The sequence below is a fragment of the Lactuca virosa genome, chromosome 5 (assembly GCF_052849685.1).
Source record: "Lactuca virosa cultivar CGN04683 chromosome 5, Lactuca_virosa_CGN04683_v6, whole genome shotgun sequence".
NCBI lineage: Eukaryota > Viridiplantae > Streptophyta > Magnoliopsida > Asterales > Asteraceae > Lactuca > Lactuca virosa.
Window position 1 is genome coordinate 125,998,909 of NC_136430.1, and position 27,790 is coordinate 126,026,698.

General features: G+C 35.4%; 1 protein-coding gene across 2 annotated transcripts; it reads right to left on the reverse strand.

The window, feature by feature from the left end:
• Nucleotides 1-19,649: 19,649 nt before the first annotated feature.
• On the reverse strand, nucleotides 19,650-24,747 carry LOC145114859 (uncharacterized). 2 transcript variants are annotated; one of them, XM_079050958.1, is made up of 13 exons: nucleotides 23,970-24,747; nucleotides 23,276-23,354; nucleotides 23,119-23,175; nucleotides 22,984-23,039; nucleotides 22,651-22,882; nucleotides 21,449-21,535; nucleotides 21,264-21,338; nucleotides 21,089-21,172; nucleotides 20,907-20,971; nucleotides 20,629-20,815; nucleotides 20,444-20,532; nucleotides 20,042-20,156; nucleotides 19,650-19,953 (listed from the first exon to the last, which is right to left on the reverse strand). In XM_079050958.1, the coding sequence occupies exons 1-13, from the start codon at nucleotides 24,572-24,574 to the stop codon at nucleotides 19,909-19,911; spliced, it is 1,776 nt and encodes a 591-aa protein (XP_078907084.1). In that variant the 5' UTR covers nucleotides 24,575-24,747; the 3' UTR covers nucleotides 19,650-19,908. The 2 variants fall into 2 exon arrangements, with proteins under 2 accessions (XP_078907084.1, XP_078907085.1); XM_079050959.1 differs by lacking the exon at nucleotides 23,970-24,747 and adding an exon at nucleotides 23,503-23,526.
• Nucleotides 24,748-27,790: the final 3,043 nt, after the last annotated feature.

Sequence of the window (27,790 nt, forward strand, 5' to 3'; positions counted from 1 at the left end):
TACCTCCTTGCTATGATCAGTTCAAGATGACTTATCATATGAGCAAGGAGGAAGTCACATTGAGCAAGCTTCAAGGCCTGCTAAGAACTGCTGAAAGTGGATTGAAAGGGAAAAGTTTCGAATCCAATCCTACTCCTGCTGCTGGCCCAGTCCTGGCCATTGGACATGGAAAAGGGAAAAAGAGGAAAGCTCCCTCAAAGAACTAGAAGGAAAAGTCCCATGATGGATCTTCTACAAGTGGATCCAGGGCAAAGACCGGTTCTGCTACTCCCTCCTCTGATCCTAAAGAAGCAACGTGCTTTTACTGCCATGATAAATGGCATTGGAAGAGAAGCTGCCCGAAATACTTGCAGGACATCAAGGATGGGAAGATAAAGCCCTCCTTCGCAGGTATTTATATTATTCTATCTAATAACTCATCACATGCTAGTTCTTAGGTCCTTGATACAGGATGTGGTTTTCACATTTGTTTTGATTTACAGAGGCTAAAAAGAAGTAGGGATGTGGAGCATGGGAAGATGAACCTGATAATGGGAAATAGGAAGTCGTCTCCTGTAACCAATATCGACGTTTATTCTTTAGTGCTTAGTAGTGGGCTAGGTTTAGATTTGAATGAATGTTGCTACTCGTCAGAGATGACGAGTAATAGTATTTCTTTTCATGGTTTGTACAGACAAGGTTTTAGATTTTAATTTAATAATGAAATTGGTTCTATAAATGCTTATTATAATGGTTTATTTTAATTATTTTGAAGCATTGCCTTGTAATGGTGTATATGAAACTGTGATGGTTGTAGATAACTTAGGAAATAATGTGTTGCATATCGATTCCTCTAATGGTATAGACAAGGCATGCTTGTGGCATTTTCTTCTTGGACATGTCAACAAGAAGCGCATAGCCCAACTCCAAAAGGATGGAGTGTTGGAGTTATTTGACCTAAAGTCGGATGACACGTGTGAATCTTGTTTGCTTGGAAAAACGACTAAATCACCTTTCACCGGTACTTGTGAAAGAGGTAAGGGGTTGTTGGATCTCATACACACAGATGTGTGTGGGCCCTTCAGATCCACCACAAGGGATGCAAACCACTTCTATGTGACTTTTACCGACGATTATAGCAGATATGGATATATCTACTTAATCAAGCACAAGTCGGAAACCTTTGAAAAGTTCAAAGAGTTTAAGCAAAAAGTGGAGAATCAATTGTGCAGGAAGATAAAGATGCTCAGATTCGATAGAGGTGGTGAGTATCTTAGTATTGAGTTCCATGACTATCTTAAGGAATGTGGAATTGTTTAATAAATGACTCCACCTAGAACACCGCAGCTCAATGGTGTGGCTGAGAGGCGCAATCGAACCTTGTTGGATATGGTTCATTCCATGATGAGTCGAGCTTTGCTACCAATCTCATTCTGGGGGTATGCCTTAGAGACTTCCCCCTATATCCTTAATCTAGTCCCAACTAAGAAGGTTGCCAAAACACCTCACGAGATGTGGACAGGGAAGGTTCCCTCGTTGGAACATATCAAGGTTTGGGGTTGTGAAGCTTTCGTAAGATGAGAGACTCACGACAAGCTCGAACCTCGAAGTGAGCGGTGTATTTTCATCGGTTACCCACAGAAATCCTTTGGATATATTTTCTAGAGACCTAGTGATAACATGGTCTTCGTAGCAGGAAGAGGAGTTTTCCGTGAGAGGGAACTCATATGCCAAGAGGACAGTGGGAGGACAATTGATCTTGAATAAATTCAAGAATCAAGCGGTGAAGGAACCTCTAACACTAGCACTCAACCTGAGGAAGAGATTCATGTTGAACCAGTTGACGAGTCGTTACCTCTTAGACGTTTCAGTAGAGTTAGCGTTCCACCTGTATTATATGGTTTCCATATAACTGCGGAAGGTGATACGTTTATCAGTGATAGTACATTGATAAATTTAGATGAACCTAATAGCTACAAGGAAGCCATGGCGGGCCCTTTGTCTGCTAAATGGAAAGAGGAAATGGACAGCGAGATCCAATCCATGTATGACAATCAAGTTTGGAACTTGGTTGACAATGTACCAAGTCGAAAGACGGTTGGGTGCAAATGGATCTTTAAGAAGAAGACCAACATGGATGGAAAGGTGCATACGTTCAAGGCACGGCTGGTTGCGAAGGGCTTTACTCAAACCCCAGGGGTTGACTATGATGAGACCTTCTCACCAGTAGCCAAGATCAAGTCTATTAGGTTTATGTTAGCTATCGTTGCGTTTCATGATTATGAAATTTGGCAGATGGATGTCAAAACTGCATTCCTTAATGGGAAGCTGGCTGAAGATGTTTACATGTGTCAGCCATAAGGTTTTGTGTATGCTAAATACCCCAATGGAGTGTGCAAACTTGAGAAATCCATTTATGGATTGAAGCAAGCGTCTTGCAGATGGAATCTTTGCTTTGATGAGAAAGTCAAAGATTTTGGTTTCTTTAGGAGTGAGGATGATTCCTGTGTGTATGTCAAAGCTAGTGGGAGTATAGTTAGCTTTCTAGTATTGTATGTCGATGACATACTACTCATAGGAAACGACGTTCCAACCTTGCAGGAGGTTTAGTCCTGGCTTGGGAAGTGTTTCTCTATGAAGGATCTAGGGGAAGCTGCTTACATTCTGGGGATAAGGATCTTGAGAAATAGGAGTAAGAGGCTAATTGGACTTAGTCAAAGTACTTAGTTGGACAAGGTGCTGAAACGTTTTAGCATGGAGAATTCCAAGAAAGGGGAGTTGCCTATCCAGAGCAATACCAAACTGAGTAAGACTCAGAGTCCGAGTACCGATGCTGAGATAGCGGAAATGAGTCGAGTGCCATATGCTTCCGCGGTTGGCTCGATTATGTACGCTATGACATGTACTCGCCCTGATGTGGCTTTTGCGTTGAGCATGGTTAGCTAATATCAAGGGAACCCAGGTAGAGCTCACTGGACATCAGTGAAGAAGATTCTTAAGTACCTGCGAATGAGTAAGGACTGGGTCCTTATACTTGGTGGGAGTGATGACTTGAGAGTGACATGGTATAGTGACGCCAGTTTTCAAACTGACAGAGATAACTTCCGCTCTCAGTCGGGTTGGGTATTTACTCTTAATGGAGGAGCAGTGTCACACCCCCAAACCGGAACGGCGGAAACGTTCGGGGGCGGAGGACGTCATGCTAAGTATCACAACACATGCATCATAGTAATCAAAGTAACAACAACCATCGTATTAATAATATAAAGTTTACATTGTGTTCAAAACATTTCATGATTTACATTTAAAACTATAGCAAAAAGATAAGACATAATGCAACTATGCTCCATCTTCGTAACGCCTGAGAGAGTACCTGTCTACTAATGATCCTGAGAATACAAGTGGTTTAAACAAGTGTCAACATTAAATATGGTGAGTTCATAAGTATTTTTGTTATAAAAGTATACTCTTTGTTCTTTGGAAAGTTCGCCTGTTCCTCCAGAAAATCCTATATTTTCTGCTGTGATGAATGATAAGTAAAATGACTCTTACTAGTTCCTTCTATGAGTACTTAGCGTATACAAGTTATATACAATCCAGATCGAATAGACAATCGATTGTGTGATTCTTCCCCAAGCCCACAACCAAACAAGGAACAGGAAATGAGGCGGAAATCACACATCCCATTGTTTTTCGGATCCTCATTGTATATAACCCTAGCGTGTTCACTAGGTACTTACAGAGTTAACTTTAATAACTCTTTAAGGTATAATGAAAGTGTTCCTTAAGAAAATCCTATATTTTCTTAATGAAATGGTAACCGCAATAGTTCCTTCTATAATTACTTAGTTTATACTACCTATATATAATCTAATATCGAACGAACAGTTGAATGTGTGAATCTTCCCTAAGCCTACAACCAAACAAGGAAAAGGAAGTAAGGCGGAAGTCACACATTCCACTGCTTATCCGATATTATTTATATATAACTCTGACGTATAAACTAAGGAATTATAGAATTAACCACTAAGGTCCTTTATGTTATACTAGTTCGTAAATAAGTGTTGAACCTTTTGTAAATATGTTTGCTTGTAAAAATAACGATGTTTATCCCAGAAAATCTTATATTTTCCATAAAACTGATTTGCAGTCTTAATCGTTCTAAGACCAAAAAGCACAAGTATAATTACCATACTTAGTTTAATGATACCTAGTTTTATCTATAAGTAAAACTAGTTGAAGATGTGTTTGCCCTGAAAACTCGATACGACGATACTACCCTCCTATGATCACTTAGTACATACGAGTTGTATATAACCGAGATCGAACAGACAGTTGAATGGGTGAATCTGCCCTAAGCCCACAACCAAACAAGGAACAAGAAGTAAGGCGAAAGTCACACATTCCACTGGCAATCGGACTTCAATTTTATATAACCCTATTGTAAATACTTAGTAATTACATTGTTAATATCCTTTAAGACTGTTTAAGAAAAAGTATATTACTACGTAAATATATATCGTTGTTTTCTCCTTGTGAGTTCTTATAACCATACTTGATGACCTAAGATGGCCTGAAACGACGTTCTTAAGGCGTCGGAATCGGTATGACGTTTGTAACTACAGGTCTGCTGACCTAGCTGTTGCAAGCAGCTCTGGTGCGGGATTGTCAGTCTCGTATAGATCTATACACAAACTGACGCTCTCCCTCCAGGAGACTCTGGTTATAAGTCAGGACTTTAATGGGTACTTAGATAAGTACATGAAGGCGTTTCACAAATTGCTTCAACGAATTTACTAGTAATAAAGCAGAAAATCGTTTTGTAAATAACAAGTAGTTTTGTAAAAAGATCCTTTTATTCCATAAACTATACCTATTATAGTTTATAAGTTTATTTCCATGTTTTAACCTGGACTTTGTAAAATAGTTCGCATGCTCCATAAACTATACTTATTATAGTTTATAAGTTTATTTCTATGTTTTTAATCAATTTCACGATTTGATACGTATTAACGGTAAGAAGACATAATAGGTAACATCTATTTTTAAACACAAGATTTATTGTGTTTTACTTGTATTCCCCCCGTTAAAAACATTGAAAAAGTTTGGAAAATATGCGAGTATGAACTCACCTGATAAGTGGTGATTTGGGCAGCACTTCGTTTCTAGAAATGAATTTCCTTGACGAAACTATGAGTTTTTGATGAAAACCGGGCTTTACGCGGGTAGAGTTTCGACTGAAAAAGATGATTTTCTCGAGAACTTCGATTGTACTGGGCTTTCTTCGGGTGTTAGGGGGTATCCCTAAGATTCGGGGTTTTTATAGGGGCTTGAGAGGGTGTAGGATTGAAGAGAGTAAGTAAAATTCTAACCAAAACCTGGAGGTTTCACACTCTATTTATAGTGGCTAAACTCTTGATTTACGCTGAGCGTAATATATTGGTACGCTGGGCGTATGTCTTGTATGAGGGGCATAGTACTTTGATCCTTATCCGAACTTCGGACGTGGCTGATACGTGTTGCATGCGAGGCTAAGGGCGATGTGGCCGGCTGCTGACCTTGTTTCCGAGTACGCTGGGCGTACTCCTCCGGTCCAGCCTCGTAATTTGTGCCATAAACTTCAAAATTTCATATCATTCGCATACGAGCTCCATTTTTGATGTTCTTTATATCCATGCGTAGGTGAGATTATACTCTAAAACTTTCGTTTAGACTCCGTCAGTTAATTTTGACTTTATTTTTAATGTTATATTTTTAACAGGTCGGGACAAGAAAAGTCCGTTAAAAATTCATAACTTCTTCATCCGACATCCGTTTTCGTCTGTCTTTTTACCGTTGGACTACTATTGATGAGATCTTCGATTCCTATTTAGGTTGTGTCGCCTAAAAATCGCTCGATCTTTAATTCGATTTTTGGGCTGTATATTGTTGTGCCGAATTTTAGAAAAATCATAACTTCTTCATACGAAGTCAGATTTTGGCGTTCTATTTATGCACGTTCACGGTTTTACGAATTCTAAGACTTTCATTTTGATTGATAAGGCTAAAAAGCGTTTTATTGTAAACTCACCTTTTATGACACACAGTGTCGTGCCGGTTCTGTCGCGAAACTTCAATAGGTCATAACTTCTTCGTTATAACTCATATTTCGGTATTCTTTATATCTTCGGAATCCTTGTAATGATTTCTATCACTTTATTCATTGATACTGGGTTTATTTAATATATTATTTTTTGACTTGAAATAATGGGTTGTTACATTATCCCCCCGTTAGAGGGAATTTAGTCCCGAAATTCGAATTCTGAGTGGCTACTAGGAATTAGAAAAGAGGTAGGTACTTCGGTTATATATGATCTTCTATTCTGATTGGTGGAGAGTGTGCGAGTTTGGCTTACTTGACTACGTTTATTCAACTGGTAGGATGTCCACTCGTGGCTCTGGGCAGCTTTTGTCCTGAAGTTCATGGTAGAACTCATACCTGGTCTATCCATCATCGTCTCGTGCATATAAGTCATATATAATTAAGATTGAAAAGACGGTCGGATGGGTGACTCTACCCCAAGTCCACAACCAGACAAGGAACAGGAGATAGGGCGGAATCATACATCCTAAATCTGTAAAATCTTAATTATATACCACCCTCGCGTATACACTTAGCAGTGATAGGTTAACCACATGGGTTCTTAGTCTCTATTCTCAAACTTGACTTGATGTACGAGTGGTATTCCTGGGAGATCTACTGGGGATACCTCGGGAGGGTTAGGGACTTCCAAAATATCCTCGATGTGTTTTAATTTAAATTTCTTGTCTACAGAGTAAGCTAGAAAAGTGTGGTACCCCTCGCATGGGTACTTTTGAGTTTTGAAGAGAGAGACGATACGAAGGTTTGCGTTAAGTTTGTCCTCATAGATTGAAAGGATTTCGTTAGACTGTCGTTTAAGGCAAAGGTTCTTTAAGTAGCATAGGAAATTGGTATGGTGATGACCAAAACAATCCACGTCGAATGACGACGTTAGAACTTCTTATCGTAACAGATGTTAAGTCGATTTGGAAGAGTGATTGTTAGAACGATGAATTATTCTATGTAATTGTTTTCAGTGCTATCAGTTTTATCCTTGTTATTACTACTACGAACATTTTGTTCCGCATTAGCGAGTACTAGCAGTATGAGTGTTCTGATAATCGAAAATGATGAATTTTCATAAAATAATCCCTAACAGGTCTTTCTATAATCACTTGGTGTATACGAGTCATGTATAATTAAGATTGGAAAGACAGTCGACTGAGTGACTCTGCCCTAAATCCACAACCAAACAAGGAACATGAAATGAGGCGGAATCATTCACTCTAAGCCTACAAATATTAATTATAAATGACCCTAACGTATACACTAAACCATCATAGCTTACCTGCAAGGGTTCTTAGTTTTTATATAAATGATGTGTCTTGTTTGGACGAGAGTGTAATTTATAATTATTTATAAAAAGTTTTAAGTTTTAAATATTTTTATTGGGAAAACATACCGTTGTTCACAGAGGTTCCGGGATAGTCTCTCCTGCGGTAATCATCAGTATTCTTCCATCTTCGCCGGAGTTCTTTGTTATTGGAAAATCCCTCTTGAAGTGTCCAATTTCACCGCACTGGTAACAAGCCGGGTTTACTCCAATATCGGGGACTTGGTTGAGGGGTTGTGCCGGTGCGCTACAGAAACGGGCAGTGTGCCCCTTTCTGTTGCAATTTCTGCAGTGTAATTCTCGGCATGCTCCATAATGATGGAAATTGCACTTGTTGCATTTTGGGCGATTCCCCGCATATTGTCGTGCTGGCGTTGGCGTGGCAGGTGTTGTAACAGTATGAACAACAACAATCTGTTGTTTCTTTGAGGGCTCTTGAGTTGACTGTCCCTTTTTCCTACTCTCAGATCTTCGTTTATAGTCGTCCCCTTTTGGTGGTTCTGGAACGGGGGTCATTATTCCTTGGCGAACCCCATGGTCCACGAGTGTTTGTGCCAAACGCTTGGCACTGTCGAACGTGAGAGATTTTGCAGCTAACACATTTCCTTGAATCTGAGGAGGTAGTCCCCAAATGTATCTCTCTATCTTCTTGCTCTCCGTGGTAACCATCCCGGGGCATAGTACCGCTAGATCACTGAATCTATCGGTGTAGGCTACTATATCTGAACCTGTCATGGTAAGCTCCCACAACTCTTGCTCTAGTTTTTGTACTTCGCCCCTCGGGCAGTACGCCTCTAACATCATTGTCTTTAGGCTTTCATATCCCATTGAGTTTTCCACTGTAAGGGTCAGTGACTTAACATGGCCATTCCACCATGTCAGGGCCCTATCGGAGAAAGTGCAGGCAGCAAACTTGACTTTGCTCCCTTCTGGGCACGTGCAGATTTCAAAAACTGATTATGTTTTCTCGAACCATTGCATTAGAGCAATGACTCCTTCATTTCCACTAAAAGACTTGGGTTTGGAATTCATTGGCATTACTTTCGTGGATCTGAGACATGGCGGCTGTTACGGAGGCAGTCATCGCAACCTGGAACATAGTGGGGTCATATTGTGGAGGTGGCGGTGGTGGATTTATTGTCGTGTTGTTATTACGCCTGATATATCTACGAGGCAGCATCTTTCTATCATAAAATTTAAAGATGAAAGGTTGGTAAGATATCGGTAGTGGTTATAAATCAAACGTCATATGAACTAGGTTATTGTAGTTTGAGTGTATCATGCTCCGAAAGTGTTTTGTAATCAATTCATAATAGAAGTTTATGTGAAAAATAAACTTATGAATTTTTTTCAATAGTGACTGCCCTTACTGAAATTTTGTGATTTGATTTGATAAAAGACGTGATAAACTTAACACATTGTGTGAGTAGTGTAATCACTGACTCACTAGGTTATATTAGTTTCTTAGTTATTAGTATGATGCATACGGTGTTCTCTAGTTTGTTTATGATAGAGTAAGATTTTGTTAACGATCCCTCTAGTGCCTTTCTCTTCGTCCAGTCCTTTCTCGGAATCCTCTTTGTGAACCCTTTTTTGGTTCTGTCTCGATCCCTCTGTTGGATGTTTGCGATGTCTAGGTGTGTCAGTTGTGCGAGAATGGAAGTGTCTAAAGAATCTACGAGATTTATAAAACATTTTTATTAAAATAAGCTTTTACGAAAATGATCCTTACCGGGTCTTTCTATAATCACGTAGTGTATACAGATTATATATAATCCAGATCAAATAGACCTTCGACTAAGTGATCCTACTCTAAAACCACAACCAAACAAGGAACAGGAAATAGAGTGAAAATCACCAATTCTAACTCTATAAAATCTCAATTATATATAACCTCAATGTATACACTTGGTAATTATAGCCTTACCAGTAAAGGTCTTTTAGTTTTCACATAAGTTAGTTATAGTACTTAAAATACTCATATAGTATTTTAACTTTATGTTTTGTTCTAGCATTTCTTTGTATATAGGGTTGGTAAATTTTAGACTTGCTGCAACACCACTATCACTCCCAAACACATGTTGGTCGTATCTCAAATAAATATAGTTAATCAGGCTATATTTATTCCAGATATGATTACATAACTGTCCAGGTTTGACTGTAGTGTCCAACATCTAAATACTTTTATTTTGTTCTTTTTGTGATACTTATTCTAGTATATATATGCATGTATGTATAGTTTTATAAAATATTTATATTTTAAAAATATACTTTCAGCCAGAGAACTTCGGCCCCATTGTATTTATAATTGTATACTTAGTTCACTATAAACAATGCTCTAATACCAATCTGTCACACCCCAAACCGAAACGGCGGAAACGTTCGGGGGCGGAGGACGTCATGTTAAGTATCACAACACATGCATCATAGTAATCAAAGTAACAAAAACCATCGTATTAATAATATAAAGTTTACATTGTGTTCAAAACATTTCATGATTTACATTTAAAACTATAGCAAAAAGATAAGACGTAATGCTACTATGCTCCGTGTTCGTAACGCCTGAGAGAGTACCTGTCTACTAATGATCCTGAGAATACAAGTGGTTTGAAAAAGTGTCAACATTAAAGTTGGTGAGTTCATAAGTATTTTTGTTATAAAAGTATACTCTTTGTTCTTTGGAAAGTTCGCTTGTTCCTCTAAAAAATCCTATATTTTCTGCTGTGATGAATGATAAGTAAAATGACTCTTACTAGTTCCTTCTACGAGTACTTAGCGTATACAAGTTATATACAATCCAGATCGAATAGACAATCGATTGTGTGATTCTGCCCCAAGCCCACAACCAAACAAGGAATAGAAAATGAGGCGGAAATCACACATCCCATTGTTTGTCGGATCCTCATTGTATATAACCCTGACATATTCACTAGGTACTTACAGAGTTAACTGTAATAGCTCTTTAAGGTATAATGAAAGTGTTCCTTAATAAAATCCTATATTTTCTTAATGAAATGGTAACCACAATAGTTCCTTCTATAATCACTTAGTTTATACTAGCTATATATAATCTAATATCGAACGGACAGTTGAATGTGTGAATCTGCCCTAAGCCCACAACCAAACAAGGAACAGGAAGTAAGGCGGAAGTCACACATTCCACTGTTATCAGATATTATTTATATATAACTCTGACGTATAACTAAGGAATTATAGAATTAACCACTAATGTCCTTTATGTTATACTAGTTCGTAAATAAGTGTTGAACCTTTTGTAAATATGTTTGCTTGTAAAAATAACGATGTTTAACCCGGAAAATCTTATATTTTCCATAAAACTGATTTGTAGTCTTGTGTTTTACTTGTATTCCCCCCCCCCCTTAAAAACATTGAAAAAGTTTGGGAAATATGGGAGTATGAACTCACCTGATAAGTGGTGATTTGGGCAGCACTTCGTTTCTAGAAATGAATTTCCTTGACGAAACCGTGAGTTTTTGATGAAAATCGGGCTTTACGCGGGCAAAGTTTAAACTGTAAAAGATGATTTTCTCGAGAGTTGTGGGGGTTTTAGAGGGCCTTGAGAGGGTGTAGGAGTGAAGAGAGTAAGTAAAACTCTAACCAAAACCCGAAGGCTTCGCACTCTAGTTATAGTGACTGAACTCCTTATTTACGCTGGGCATAATATATTGGTACGCTGGGCGTACTAATGTAAACACCAGTACGTTGGGCGTACGTCTTGTACGCGGGGCGTAGTACTTTGATCCTTATCCGAACTTCGGACGTGGCTGATACGTGTTGCATGCGAGGTTAAGGGCGACGTGGCTAACTGCTGACCTTGTTTCCGAGTACGCTGGGCGTACTCCTCCGGTCCAGCCTCGTAATTTGTGCCATAAACTTCAAAATTTCATATCTTTCGCATACGAGCTCCATTTTTGACGTTCTTTATATCCATGCGTAGGTGAGATTATACTCTACAACTTTCGTTTAGACTCCGTCAGTTAATTTTGACTTTATTTTTAATGTTATATTTACAAGAAAAGTCCGTTAAAAATTCATAACTTCTTCATCCGGCATCCCTTTTCGTCTGTCTTTTTCCGTTGGACTACTATTGATGAGATCTTCGATTCCTATTTAGGTTGTGTCGCCTAAAAATCGCTCGATCTTTAATTCGATTTTTGGGCTGTATACTGCTGTGCCAATCTTAGAAAAATCATAACTTCTTCATACGAAGTCCGATTTTGGCGTTCTATTTATGCATGTTCATGGTTTTACGAATTCTAAGATTTTCATTTTGATTGATAAGGCTAAAAAGCATTTTATTGTAAACTCACCTTTTATGACACACAGTGTCGTGCCGGTTCTGTCGCGAAACTTCAATAGGTCATAACTTCTTCGTTATAACTCAGATTTCGGTATTCTTTATATCTGCGGAATCCTTGTAATGATTGCTATCACTTTATTCATTGATATTGGGTTTATTTAATATATTATTTTTAACTTGAAATAATGGGTTGTTACAAGCAGTAACTTGGAAAAGTTCCAAGCAGGAGACCATGACTTATTCAACATGCGAATCAAAATACATAGCTGTGAGCGAAGCGTCGAAGGAGGCTATACTGATTGACTAGTGTTTAACACGACAACCTGCTGGCGTCGAAACTAATGTGACATTTGTCACCCCTTGGCTTGCCTGTCGGACTGTAGCTAACAGTTGGGATGTAGGATTGTCAGTCCCATATAGATCTATACACACAATGCCCGCTCTCCCTCCAGGAGACTCAGGTTACAAGAGTATGACATAGCACGTATATTGCTACATCCTGAAAAAGTACCATCACATTTTGGTTCATCTAGTTTTAAGTAAAGATTGAATTATATCCTATTCTTAACAAAGTAGTCTAACCTTGTGTACTTATTTAGTAAAACAGATTTTCGGTTTGTTCATAAATTATACCTATTATAATTTATACGTTCTATCTTATTAGCATGATCTCTCATGGGTGTACCCCTTTGCTCAGCGTGATACAAAGGTAATGATACCGACTGAAGTAACCTTTTATATATATATATATATATATATATATATATATATATATATATATATATATATATATATATATATATATATACAATACATAATTAAGAAGGAAACGACTTTCGGACAAATAAACTCACCTTAAGTCCACATCCAAACAAGGAAAATGAAGTAAGGCAAATCATTAGTCATAAGTCCTTTTAAATCTTACTTATGTACATATACACATATAAATATGCTTTTGACAAATATAAGTTTAAAGAGTTTATAAAACATTTAAGAGAGTTTAACGGTATTCTAAAAGAGTTTATGTGACTTTAAAAGATTTTACATGACTTTAATTCATTTTAGAAGTATTTGGTAATCCTTTATTGTAAAAACAATATTTAAAAACATAAGATAATTTTTTATGTGATTGATATCACATGTAAATATTAACACAATTAGATTGTGTTCAAATTGTATCCCCCCCCCCCCCTAAAAGCATTTAAAACCATTTAAAAAGGTAGATTACAGGGGTATGAACTCACCTTATGTTGGGGATTCGATTGCAGATTTGGTATAGGACGATAGCTCCACAAGTGAAGTCTTGTTAACAAAACGAGTCCTAAACATGATTCATATAATATATATATATGTATACTATTAATGAATATACTCATAATAATGATAGGAAATCAGACTAATCTGCAAGTTTAACTTACAAATAAGGGTGTTAGAAGCAAGAATGGAAGGCTGAATTGAGTTTACGGCCTACTCTTGGAGTTCACGGCCCAAGAACACTTGGTGTTCTTGAGTTCACGGCCCAATCTGGGTGTTCACGGCCCAATGATCTTGAAGAACTTGACAGATGATGATGAATCAAGGTTGAAATGAAGAGAGTTCCATATGAACTACAAGAAGAAAGGTCTTTCTATGATCTTGAGGAGACAGGAGGGTTTTTGGCTGATGATACTTGAGAGAGAATGGATGAGTTCACGGCCAGAAGTGAAGAAGTGAAGATAAAATCGATCAAATATATATATATATATATATATATATATATATATATATATATATATAGGGAGGAGTTCACGACCGAAGGAGGGTTCACGGCCGAAGCCTCGTTCATGGCTCCGAAGACTGTTCACGGTCCGAGGGGTTGCGTCCCATGTTTGCGGTCGTCAACCTCGCATGAAGGGGGGTTTATGGTCCGAAGTTTTGGCCTCGCATGGGTTCTCGGTTCAACTTGTTTCGCTTCGTAAACATACAGTACCTTCGGAACAAGGTTTAAACACTTAAAACCCATTAAACTAACCATATAAGATATTCAAAGAATTGAGTTTGACCTTTACACGATATGTTTGACTTTAGAAGAATAAAATTTTCGGGTTGTCACAAGGGTCCACACACATATGTATGTATGAGGTCCAACACACCTTCACCTCTTTCACAAGATCCAGTGAAAGGTGATTTTGTCATCTTACCCAAAATACAAGATTCGCATGCATCATCCGACCTTAGGTCAAATGATTCCAATACTCCATCCTTTTGGAGTTGGGCGATGCATTTCTTGTTGATGTGTCCAAGACGAAAATGCCAAAATCATGTTTTGTCTATACCATTAGACGAATCAATTTGAAATTCACTATTGCCTAAATTGTCTACACACATCACAGTTTCATACACACCATCACAAGGAAAAGCTTCAAAATAAAAAACACCATTTTTATAAGCAGAAACTAAACCATTCAAATCATTAAAAGAATATCTGAAACCTTGTCTGAACAATTCATGAAAATAAATAATGTTTCATGTCATTTCTGACGAGCAGCAACAATTTATTAAATCTAAACTAACATCCTTACTAAGCACTAGACAATAAACTCCAATCTTGGTAACAGGTGAAGATCGCCTATTCCCCATGATCAAGTTCATTCTACTGTGCTCCACCACCTCACTTCTTCTTAGCCCCTGCAAATCAGAACAAATGTGAAATCCACACCCTGTATCAAGGACCCAAGAATGAGAAGATGATGAGTTATTAGATAAAATAGTGTATATACCTGCAGAAGTTGGCTTCACCTTGCCATCTTTGATATCTTTCAGATAATTCAGCAAACTTCATTTCCAATGCCCCTTGTCGTTGCAGTAAAAGCAGATAGCCTCTTTGGGACCAGAAGAGGGTGGGTGATCAGAACTGAACTTTCATTTAGGGCCACTATTGGATGACCCTGCATGAGACTTTTCCTTCCAGTTTTTCTTGGGATGACCTTTCCTCTTTTTACCCTTTCCTTGACCAATGGACAGAACGGGAGTACTAGCAGGAGTGGAGGTAATACATTTTCCCTTCATACCTGCTTCAGATGTCTTCAGGAGGTTGTTCAATTGAGCCAAGGTCGTCTCACTGTTGTTCAAATGATAGGTTAAGATGAACTGATCATAACAACTTGGAAAGTAGTTCAAGATTATGTCAATAGCCAACTCCTCATCAAAGTGCACATTAAGCCTAACAAGACGCTCCACGTAACCTTGCATTCTCTGTACGTGGCCACATACAGATTCTCCCTCTTTCATTTTTCACACCATGGGGACTTTACCACCTCGTATTTTTCTTGATGAGCTTGCTTGTGATACTTCTCCACAAGGTCCTTGTTCATCTCATACGACCAGTAATCCTCATAGAATCTCTGCAATTCAGGGGTCATCGTGGCGACCACGATGCAAGCAACTTTTGTTGCATCATTGTAGTGCCTCTTGTATGCGGCTAATTCTTCAGGAGTGGCCTTCTCTTCGTCAATCTCAATTAGTTCTTTCTCAAGGACATATTCCTTGTCCTCGAAACGAAGGTCCATTTTGATGTTGCGCATCCGGTCGTTGTAATTGGTGCCATCCAGTGTCACCTTGGAGCAAATGTTCAACAACGAGAAGTTTTGATTAGAGGAGGAGGAACCAGAAGCATCATTTGGAGTAGACATCTGTAAAAGGAAGGTAGTTTTAGTTAGATAAGAATAATCCTTAATATATCAACCCAAAAATGAAATATTAAGACTAGGATCCAACTAAATGATTCATAACATAGAAAAGGGATGCCGTAATCTAATTGTAAATTATATAAATGTAGGTAAATGACGATTTACCAATTCCACCAACAGAAAACGGAATTAAAAAGAAATTAAGTTTTGATGAAATTCCTAGATCTTTTGAGATTTATTGAAACTATTCAATGGTATGTTTAATCTCAGATTATGCTCTTCTATTTGTGAATGGGATACTGAGGATCACAAACAAGATGTGAATAACAATGCAAATGTGCTTGGTAACCTCATTGTCATTTATCATCTCAATTGATGTGCCGATAAACCACACACGCTCCATCAACAATGATAATTTATGAGATACCCATTACAACTCTTTATTAGACCCTATTAGTGTGTCGATTAACCACACACGTTCCATTAACGACTTATAAAGTGTAATGTGCAATTTCATGGGTTAGCATATAAATTCACATTTTTCCTAAAGTAACTAGATTTGGGATTTTAATAAAAGAAGGTTCTAGTACTTTTAATGACAATTAATTGTCCTATCAAACCCGTTCGGATAACGACCCTCCACTAATCAAGGAAGCGGTGAGTGAGAGTGGACACCCATTCAACTACCAATTTATAGGCAGTTTCCTCATACCCCCTTATAGACCAACTTTGTGAATGAGGCGTACTAGCGGTTCGACTGACTTAGTCTTATACATATAGTAATTGTTAAACTTTTAATTTTACATATAGTATAAGGTGTATTTTAAAACTTTTTAAAATACTAGGTTTATAATTAAATTTCGAAAATTTAAATAATTTAAATTTAAAAAATAAACAAAGTGATTTAATATTTATCTATTAATTAACAATTAACTAAATATATTAAATCAATTAAGGATTAACTAATTAAATTAATTAATTAGTTTAACCCTAATCCATACCCTCTAAATTTTCGAAAATATAAGGTATAGGTATTATCCAATTTTAATTATCTCTTTTTAGACAAGTAAAATGATAATTACTAAAATTTGAAAAACCCTAATAACCTATCAATTTTCGAAATTGCTTGGGGAGGAAGGTTAGGGTTTCAAAACCCTAACCCTAATTTCGAAACTTAGGGAGGAAGGTTAGGGTTTCAAAACCCTAACCCTAATTTCGAAATTTTAAGCCTTTTAGGGTTTAATTTCCATAAACCCCTATTTGATCAATTCGACAATTATAGCAAATTCAATTGAAAGCAAGCATCGCTCTGATAACACTGATGGGTTTTATGCATAACAAAAACAAACTTAAAACTTTTAAGTGTGCATGCAACCTAAAACATGATCTATGTTTTCTCTATTGAACCTATAGCTAAGAACATCAAAAGAAGAACCCTAGAAACCCTAGGTAATTTTCGAAAAACACAAGAAATGTTTTAGGATTACATACCTTTTTGTTATTATAGTAAATAATAATTATCCTTGACTTGCAGAACCTTTGGAAGCAAGCACTACAAATGTCGTGCCTCTAATGGCTCACACCCAAGCTAGCAAGAAGAAGATTATGAAGAGAGGAAAGGGGATGAAAAATTTCTGTCTATCTCTCTAAGAGTATGAGTGGCCGAAATATGAAGGGTTATGGTCCTTTATATAGTGGTACAAGGAGGCCCTAGATAACCCTAATCTGAATATAATAATAATATTTCAAATTGGTAATTATCCAGCTCCATATTTATCCATATGGGATAATCTATAAACCCTAGATTATCCCCTAGAAACCGTCTACCATCCTGGTGGAAGGTTCTGGAGCCTTTTGTTCAACTATTGAATAAATGCACTTTAGACCCTGCACTTTTAATTAATTTCATTAATCCTAAAATTAATTCCAATTAATTTCTGATTAATTATTAATTAAATGATATTATTTCTAATTAATATATTATTCTCATAATATATTAACAACTTATTTATTTCAATTTTATTAATCAAATAATAAATCAACCTCTCTCTCCAAAAAAACCATCATGTCCAATTGTTAGGTTTGAGGGCAACCCAAAAGGACTGTGTTACTATCAATTCAAGTTTATATCAATTATAATTATGGGCTTAGACACCTAATCCAACACTTCATGCTCCAACTTGCTTCAACATTTTGTATCAAGTTCATGAAATGATTTGTAAAGTTTATAAAACTTTACTAAAACCAAGTGCATGTACGTTTGATCTTCAAAATGGTCATCATCTTCAATCTTGTTACATTTTTATAAAATAAACTATTCTAAAACTAATCTATTACTTTCAAATATAAACAAAATGAAAACTATTTATTTAATTATTACATACCATATGAATAAATAAATATTACAACTATTTTAACAAATTAACACAAACATCATCACAAATGGTTCATGGCTAGTTTATGCGCTAAATATGTTCATTCACACATAAAGCAACACTTTGTTTTTGTATGACAACTTTTATAACCATAAATACATTTCAAAATTGTCATAAAAAAATATGTATGATATTTTCTTCCAAAGGAAAATCATAAATGTTTTCTAAAAACAAAGATTATACCAAATAATCTTACAATCTAACCATGCATGCAAAAATGACTTTGATACCAATCATTGAGTTTTATTTAAAAACAATTTTTCTAAAAACGGCAATTGAAGATTTAAAATTTGAATAAACTTAAAATCATTTTATACCCACCAATGATCATTTTGCAAACATAGAAAGATTAAACCAAACATAGAATGAAAAGAATAACAAACTTTGTAGACTTTGATTCCTCAATTGGAGGCTTGGAAGTTGATGAAGATGACAAGAGAGACCTAAAGTAGAGCTCCTCTATATGTATCCACCAAGCAAGTGTTAGTCACCAAAGATGTTAGTCTTCTCTTGTATTAAGTACTTCTTAAGCCTTTAAGAACTAATATCGAATTAGTCGTAAGGAGAATCACTTATTAATCACCAACTAACTCACTAGTTCTTCAAAAGAAACCAAGGAGAAAGAAGAAGAACTCACGGTTCTAGAGAGAAAAGATAAGTAATAATCAAACTTATTTGCAATCCTTTAGTCTCTTTATATAGTTGCATGCATGTACTATGGACCATACCTTAATTAAATGAAAGCATGGCTCAAAAGAGAAGCATGGGAGTATAAGACATTACTTCACAAGCAATACTCTCCCATCATAGGGACGTCCATGGTTTTGACTAATAAAAGTCAAAGAATAGTGTCTTTTACTCCATCTCTTTAACTAGCATGTGTACGTGTTATGTAATATTATATAAATGAACTTTAACTAGTGCAAAATAGTGTACACAACATATAAATCATACCTTGTGAGTTATTAATTGTTCTCTCTTGGAAAATATTAATTTCATAAAATTATAATTTTCAATTAAATACAAGAGTTGGTAATATTTATTAATAACCAAATTCTAATAAATAACCAATAAGTTTCTACCAGGTATAAGATGTGACCCAATATGATCATATGTTATTAGCAAATATCATTTTATAATAATTCATGAGCATATAGATCTTTTAGAGGTAACATGGGAGAATTTGGATGCTATACACCTTTTTATCCATCCTTGAGGACAAGGTGATTCTTTGGGGGTGGGTATTGTTATACCTCCAATATTAGTCGAATAATTGAGATAGAGATAATACGGGAAATCATCAAAATAAAGAGCATTTTATGTGGGAGGGGTATTTTGGGCATTTATTACATTAAGTCTGTTGCATCAGTGTTTATAAGAGGGTAGAGGGTATGTAGATATCATTTATTTCATGAGGAATCTGGTATCTCATACCTTGCGAAAGGCTAGGCTCTCGAATCTAGCAAACCATCAGATTATCATTTTGTTCTTTTGGTATTGTGAGTGCTTAAATGAATACAGCGAAGCTTTTGTTATGTTTTATTGTTTTTGATTTATCTTAAAGTCAATTTATAGCAATTTATGAGAATGACAATTTTGCCCTCAACTTTTCTACAAAATTCTAAATATGAAAAGGAGTTAGCAGAAAGAAAGAAGGAAGCAAGATTGAAAGAGGTGAAGTGCCCTATGTCTACATGACCAAAACTAAAACATGGTTAAATGATTAATTGGTTTTCCATACAAGGACAAAATGATAAATTTACATTTACTTAATTCGAGGTAAATTTAAATGTAAACACAAACAAAAAACTGTTATTTTACTCTTTAACAAATGATTTAAGCATCTTTATCAAAGATACATGCAAATGCAGGGCTTAATCAAAGATATGATAAAGCAACCTGAATATGATTCTACATAAATGTAAAGAAAATGAAACTTTCAGAATCATTCATTACACATTGCACAGATTACACAGTTTCCAGGTTCCTAAACAAAAACCAAAACCTTAAAATGAAATAAATAAGAATAAAAAAAACTTTTATCTTCTTCATCAAGCAGCAACACCTTTGAACTTGGCCTCATATTCATATGGTTGCTGCAGTTTTCATTACAACAAACACCATTACACATACAATGCCTTAATAAGAAAATAGTTGAATGTATAATAATAATAATAATAATACCAAGAAAATGGCCGAAATCAATCTGCGGGCAAACCATCTTTTATGCATTGCCTGTTGAGCTCGTGAGGCTGCCTCCACACTCTCAAATCGTAGATACACGTAGCCAGCACTTTCCCTATTAAGAAAATGACAATTTTGCCCCTGGTTATTCTTCTTTGCATAGCAAACTTGTTTAGATTATCTTATCTTTAGATGGTTTGTTTTGTTCTCAACATAATAACTTGATTTGTTATTAAATTATATATATATATATATATATATATATATATATATATATATATACTTTTTTTCATTAGATGATATGAATATGAAATAATTAACAATGATGCATATTTTTGACAAGTTATAGTTATATACAATGGAAGAGATAAATAAATAAATAAATAAATAAGAATGTTATACTTGTCAACATAAATATGCTTCACCCTTCCATAGTTGGAGCATTCTTCTCCCACATCCTCTTTGATGTCCAAATCAAATTCTGGATCACTCTGCAAAAAATAATTAAATAATTAAATTTCTTCCAAACCAAGAAATAATATATAATAAACTTGTATATTTTGTGTTTGGGAAAGAAAAGAACATACCTCAGCAGCAGGGTCAAACATATTCTTTAGCAGCAAACACTCACTAGGGTTTCCAATTGGCTCTGAGACAATTTGTGGGGGCAAAATGGGAATTGTATTTGTAGCTGCTGCCATAGTCATGCCTAAACCACCTCCTTGAACTGGACCAGATCCATTAACTATAGGTGCTCCAATAGCCCCAGGAATACTGCAAATAACCATCCAAAAATGTCAAAAAGACGAAAATGCCCCTGACCCATGTAACTAAACAAACACAGATTGAAGATCATAAAACATACCCTGTGGTAATACCACTGCGATCAAGTTTTGCCATAAGAATAGCTCTTGATTGAGCATTTAGTGCCTATATAAAAAAAAATAAAAAAATAAAAAAAAATAAAAAAAATTTAATGAATTAAAAGAAAGATTGTTTTAAAAAAAATTAATTAAAAAATATATATATACAATTATATGGACTCACCAAACCTCCACCATCATCATCATCAAAGTCTGCTGCTTTTGCTCCTGTGTCTTGTGCAGTAACATGATCAGTAACTGAAGACACCTACAAATACAACCAACAAATTTTGAAAAAAATAAAAATAAAAATAAATTAGAAGCTATAATAAAAGACAAAAATTTGTAAAAATGATGACCTTAATAGTTCGACCAGCAATCTCAAGCTTCCCATTCAAGCTTTGTGCTGCTTTCGAATGCTCAAGTTGAGCAAACTTCAAGAAAAGAGATTAAGGATTTTATATTAATGTCAATGGACGATTAAAAAATTAAAAATTACTAATAAACACATTATTAAATAATTAAAATTCAAATTAATACCGACTTGAACAAACCCAAAACCTTTACAGTGCCCTGTTTCAGGGTCAGTGGGGAGTTGAACAAGCTCAACAGGACCAAAAGCTTCAAAGATCTGAGATCATGAAAAAACTAGTTAAATTCAAGGATAATAATATTAATAAATCAGATATATATATATATATATATATATATATATATATATGTAAAACCTTAATTTTTGGTGAGATTATTTGTTCTTGGTTAATGCTACTCATTTTAAAAGGAATGATCTTATATAAAGAAGAATAAGGAATTGTATAAAGTTTTAACCAATTATAGCATATTAGCATCCTACTTTCACTTCTTTTTATTTCAGTATTGTACTTAAGATATTTTCTCATTATTTCATTGCAATTATAATAACTACCCAATTAAAGCATTTTACTAATTACTTTCATTAGGACATTATACTTTGAAAATTTTACCCAATCACAACAATAAAAATTGCTTTGTATTTACATCATATTGCTATAATTTTGTAAGATTTTCAGAAGCATAATGCTATCTGGGTTATATTGCTATGATTTGTAGATTTTAGTTATTTTTTTTCCAAAAAGAATTGTAAAATGTCGGGGTTTTTTCGGTAAAAACTAAAAAAGTTGAGGGTTTATTGGAAAGCATTTAGAAGCTGAGGTTTTTTTTTGGAAAAAAGTACATTGTTGAGGGCTTTTTGGAAAAAATGAAAAAATACAAGGTCTTTTTCAGGCAAAAAATAAATTTGAAGTTTAATCCCGAAAAAACACAAATTATAAGGTCTTTTATGAGATTAACCCTACAATGTGTAATTATAATTGATGGATTTCTTATTTAAATGTTTTGAAACATTAAACCCCAAATTAACTTTCGTTAAGCAATACATTTTCTAGTTATTTTTGGAAAACAAAACTGTGATTGAAATAAAATCATATAAGTCTTTAATAAAAAATTATATCGTTAGAAAATACATACATAACATAATAATGTGTTATATTGCAAACTTTCATTTCATTCCATGATAGAATGGAAAGAAACACCTCTATTCTATTCCATTCCATCATGCAAACCAAATATGTATTTCTCATTCCAATGGAATCACACATTCCATTCCTTCCACAATTCCATCATACTAAACATTACCCTATAGACAACAAGTATGTATACTAATAAAACTAAAGATCAATTACTATGCAAAGTGTATTGATTTATTACCTGTTTGAGTTGCAACTCAGTCATGTTGAAGTGTAGATTTCCAACATAAAGCTTTCGGTCAACTGCCCCAAAGGCTCCAGCACCACCACCTGCCGCCCCAGTTGTGGCGGTAGACTGAACAAGATTCTTCTCAGCCTCTGAAGGCTTCACCATCACAGGCTGCCCTAAAAGTAAATGACCAGAAAGGGCAATTGCCATTGGCACAGACATTGCATCATAAAACTCAATGTACCTAAAATTTACCAAAATTAAAAATATAAACTTTTACATCTTCATGTATAGAATAATAGAAATAAGAAAAAAGCATTTATAAAGAGAAACACAGTAACACACCCGACTCCTTTTGACCTTCTTGAATTCCTATCCATGATCAATCTCACATCTCTCACCTATATAAACAAAAGATAATGTAAACAGATTTTAAAACTAAATAACAATTAACAATACTTGTTGTATTTAGTTATTTACCTTTCCTGCTTTAGAAAAGAACTCGTAAACATCCCATTCAGTTGCCTTCAATGGCATCTAAACAACAACAAAAATATATGCATGTCAATACAAGAGTTGATAAAAATATAAACTTTCTTTAGAATTAAGAAACATAACATTGGATATAATTATAAACCTGGTAAGCAAAAACAGTTCTTTGATCCCTTTCAGGGTCTGCTTCTGGCTCTACTGCATCTTTCTTATCTTTAAGTCTCCTGTCATGTAAAAAAACTTAAAGAACAATAAGTACAAAATCAAGATTTAAAGGTACACAAAACACACTGTTTGATAATCTGTCATTATGATTTATGAATGTCTTCTCAATGAACAAAAACTTCAAAGATTGTGAGAGTGAGAGAGCACCATATGTCATATGTGTTTGCCAACCTAAAAATAAAATACATCATTCGTTAAACATCTCCACTCACAATTTGAATATTTGAATGTGAGCCAAATTTCTAAAGGGTCAAACAGATTTTGTAAAAAAATAAGAACCAAACAGACCTTATAAAGCCCACTTTTTCTTCGGTGAATCCGCATTGTTAGCCCATTAGTATGTGCAAACAATCCATCTACGATTTCAATCCAAGTTAGAAACTTGGTAGCTAACACTAACACTAAAAGCTAAATTTGTTTTGCATAGCTTTGTGTTTCTTTTTAAGGGATGCATTTTTTTTTCTTTAGCATGGATTCATCAAGATGTAACTAGAGACCTACAAGTACTATAGGAACAATGAGCATTCAATCATACAAAGAACCAACAAATCATATAGAACACTGCTTGAAAGATGAATTAACACAAAAGATATAAAAAAGGAAGACTTGTTCACCTGCTCTCTCTTGATTCGAGTTCTCTTTCTCTCTCTCGTATCAGTTCCTTCTCTCGTTCACGTTCAAGCCTTGAGTGACTGCGGCTCCTTCTAGACGTTTCTCTCTCCCTTTCCCTTTCTCTTTCTCTTTCCCTTTCCTTCTCCCTCTTCTCTCGATCTTTATCTCTGTCTCTCCTCTCCCTTTCTTTATCTTTATCATCGTCCTTATCCCTCCCTCTGGAACTCCTCTCTCTATCGCCATCCCTACTGCTTCTCCGACGATCCCTTTCTCTTTCTCTCTCGACGTCTCTCTCTCCATCCCTACCACTACTTCTGTGACGCTCCGACCGGGAAGACCTCTCCTCACGGCTACGGCCATGGTCACGGTCTCTGTCTACATCCCTCCTGCTCCCGCCGTTCTCTTCATCCCCTTTGTATTTCTTGCTCCTTCTCCGTTCTTCAATGCGGTCATCTTCAGCATCTTCGCCATCATCTTCTCTTCCCTTCCGCCTGTGACCCTTTTCGCTCTTCTCCGAGCTGACGTCTTTGGTCTTCGAAGATGAACCATTCCTGGTGTCGGATTCGTCGACTGTCTTCTCCAAGTACTCGTACTCGTCGAAGTCCATTATATCACTTGTAGTCGTTCTCCAAGTCCTAGATTAGGGCTTTGGAGGATCGAATTCGATCGGTGAAGCTGGTGTGGATTCTTGGACAGAGATGATGGATGCGAAAGTGCGAACCCTAGCTTCTGCAGTCGAGTGCAATTTGGGAGCTATTTTGTTAGGCAGATATAAGCATAAATTTGAAGATGGTTTTTATTTGGGAAAATGACTTTTTTAATGAAGTTTAAAATATGTACAAAAAAACAATTGTTTTTTTAGTACACAAAATACCATTAAAGTATATTTTTTATACACAAAATACCAATGAAGGATATATGTGTTCAAATAAAGTCTTGTGGGTAACCTGTTACTGCAGGTAGCAGAAAAAATGTCTTAAAAAGGTAACAAAGTTTCAAATTTGTTCAAAAAATACCATTATTTTTTTAGTATAAAAAATACCATTGAAATTTTCAAAATGTTCAAAAAAAACCATTATTGTTTTTTCAGAGCACCTTTTGTTAACTTCGTTGTTTCCGGATTATATAGAACATAGTCATCGGAGATTAGTCACCGTCGTACCAGTTCACACCAGTTGTGTACTATCTTTCATCCTATCACTCAATCAGTTTGTATCTAAATCCATATTTAGGAATTCTCATGACATAACGTCACACTCGTTTCTCCTTTGTGTCTCTCTTGTGCCGCAACACTAATGAACGGCTAACCTTGATGTATAATATGTGCATCTATATAACGTATATATGTTTTAGGTTTGAGTTATATAATGTGATCGGGAAGCAAGAATGTTTAACTAATGTTATTACCCAATTACTTCTCTTGTTACCACAAGAACGATCGAGTGAAGGAATGAAAGAGATTTGCACAATTGTTGTGAACTGATATGACGGTTCATGATCCCCGGTAATTGTGTTCTATATAATCCGACAACAACACAGTTAACAAAAAGTGTGATATTTTTTAAACATTTTGCAACTTCGTTACACTTTTAAGTCATTTTCTCATTTACCTGAAGTACCTGGTTACCACAATGTTTTAGTTGAACATATGTGTACTCGTTGGTATTCTGTGTACAAATAGTAACATTAATGATATTTTTTGTACTAAAAAAACAACAATGGTATTTTTTGAACACTTGGAAACCGGGTAACCTACAATAGCCGGTAAAATGGTATTTTGTGTACTAAAAAAAACAATGGTCTTTTTTGTACATTTTTGAAACTTCGTTACCTTTTTAAGTCATTTTCCCTTTTTATTTTAGTCGGACATAACAAAAGGGTGTAAGCGGGAGTATTGCGAGAAACTATAAAAATACTCTAAATCATTCGCGTTGTTACCCCGTTTCCGATTACAACGATGAGGGGAAACGAGAACAAAATAAAAGAAACTGGTGTTCTCGAGTTTCATTAAAGGAGAGAACCGGAAGGAAATTGGAGGATCACTTTTCCTTTTAATTTTCCTTCCGATTTGGAAGGATTTGGAAAGATAGAACAAAATGATTCATTTTCCTCCCACTTTTCTCCAACTCAGGAACACAAAATATAATTTTGTTTTCCTTTCCTTTCTCTTTTTTTCTTTCATAACTTTCTTTTCTCTTCTCTTCTTTTCTTTTGTTAAACTCGGGAAGTACTAAAATATTGGGTTTTATACTGAAATTTTTTATTATTTTGACAAATTTTCTGATAAAGTACTAAAAGTTTTTTTTTTTAACAGAAAATTTTCACTATCTTGAAAAAAATCATATAATCTGGCATTTGTTGTTTAAATATAAAAAATGATTTTTTTTCATTAATTTGGACAAAATTTTAAACAATCAGGACTTTTCTGTTCAAATTTTTTTTTAAAAACTTTATTAAAAATTTTCCCAAAATAATAAGATTTTTTTGTATTAATCTCTAAAATATTCGGCTCGTAAAGCTAGCGAGCTTAATCGAGCTTAGTGTAATTTACATATATGTCATTTATTATAATTATTTGATTATAACATAAACCTAAAAAACTATTAAAAAAAACATAAACTAAATTATTCCCCTAATGATATCTCTCCATCCCAAACCAAATGAAACCCTTAATCCATTTATTCCCTTATCCTTCTCGAATCGCTACCACCTCCACTTATCAGCCGCCACTGCACCAGCCCTACTCCTCGTCACTGCTCCACTGGCGGCCTCAACTTCACCGAAGGTTGTTGAGAACGATGCAAGCTTCTCGTCTACAAAATCGGCATCGAAGTTGTAAGTCCAAATTCCTTAATTTCATTAATGAAACCAACTCTTTTAGTCTTTGGCATTTGGTTCGATACATTGTGTCGCAACTAGCATTTTAGGGCTAGGTCTTCTATCCATGTGCAAGATAGTTCCTTTGTGTAACTATGTAACACTATGTGTAGTATAAATTAATTTCAATATTATACAAATTTATACATCCAAAATTGTGTTTCTAGTCAAAACTTCCTCGTATAGCCCAAAAACCTAACCCAATAAGCTATGATCACTCAACTTTGGGCCTTAACCCAAGCCTTCTCGGTCCAAACCTTCTAATGGACCTAGACCTTCTTATTAGGCCATTCCTGGGCCAAAAGCCCTAGTTAACCTTATTATAGGCCGAGAACCCATAGTTGGGCCGAAAATTTTTAATTACGAGAGTTTTGGGTCGTAAGACCCTTATTGGGCCTTATTGGGCCATGAAGAATTATTTCAAAGCTTAATGGGCTAAATACCTCTATTAGGAAACATTTTGGGCCGAAAACTCTTTCATTCAACTCTATTGGACCGAAAACCGTATATGGGCCTCAATGGTTGAAAATTGTTATTGGGCCCAAAGTGCTCTCGGTTACCCTTCTAGCCCAGAAACCGCTTTTTTCTCTTCTCTCCATTGGGCCGATCAGTTATATATATATATATATATATATATATATATATATATATATATATATATAAGAGAATGGTGGTTCATGTAGATGACACCTCATTAATATTTAGCATGTAACCAAGATAATTGCACCTCATACTTCCATGCATGGAAGTATCAATCATCATGCAAAAATTTCCTTCTCTCTCTCCTCTCTTGTCACAACTAGGAATTCTAATGCTTTTGTAAACATTAACAATGATAACATTTGTGGCTAAAATTTGAAAGTATGCATGATGTTTATTCAATAACACCAAAGTTACATCAATCACTCTATGCAAACACTTCAAATGGTCAACAAAAGATTGGAAA

Bases quoted from the DNA above. Each gene is read 5' to 3' on its own strand.
- LOC145114859 (XM_079050958.1), bottom strand. From the start codon at position 24,574: ATGGACTTCGACGAGTACGAGTACTTGGAGAAGACAGTCGACGAATCC. The intron at 21,536-22,650 runs GTAATAAATCAA...TCATGATCTCAG, and splicing joins CTGAGTTGCAACTCAAACAG to ATCTTTGAAGCTTTTGGTCC. The intron at 19,954-20,041 runs GTATTATTATTA...TGAAAACTGCAG, and splicing joins TGATTTCGGCCATTTTCTTG to CAACCATATGAATATGAGGC.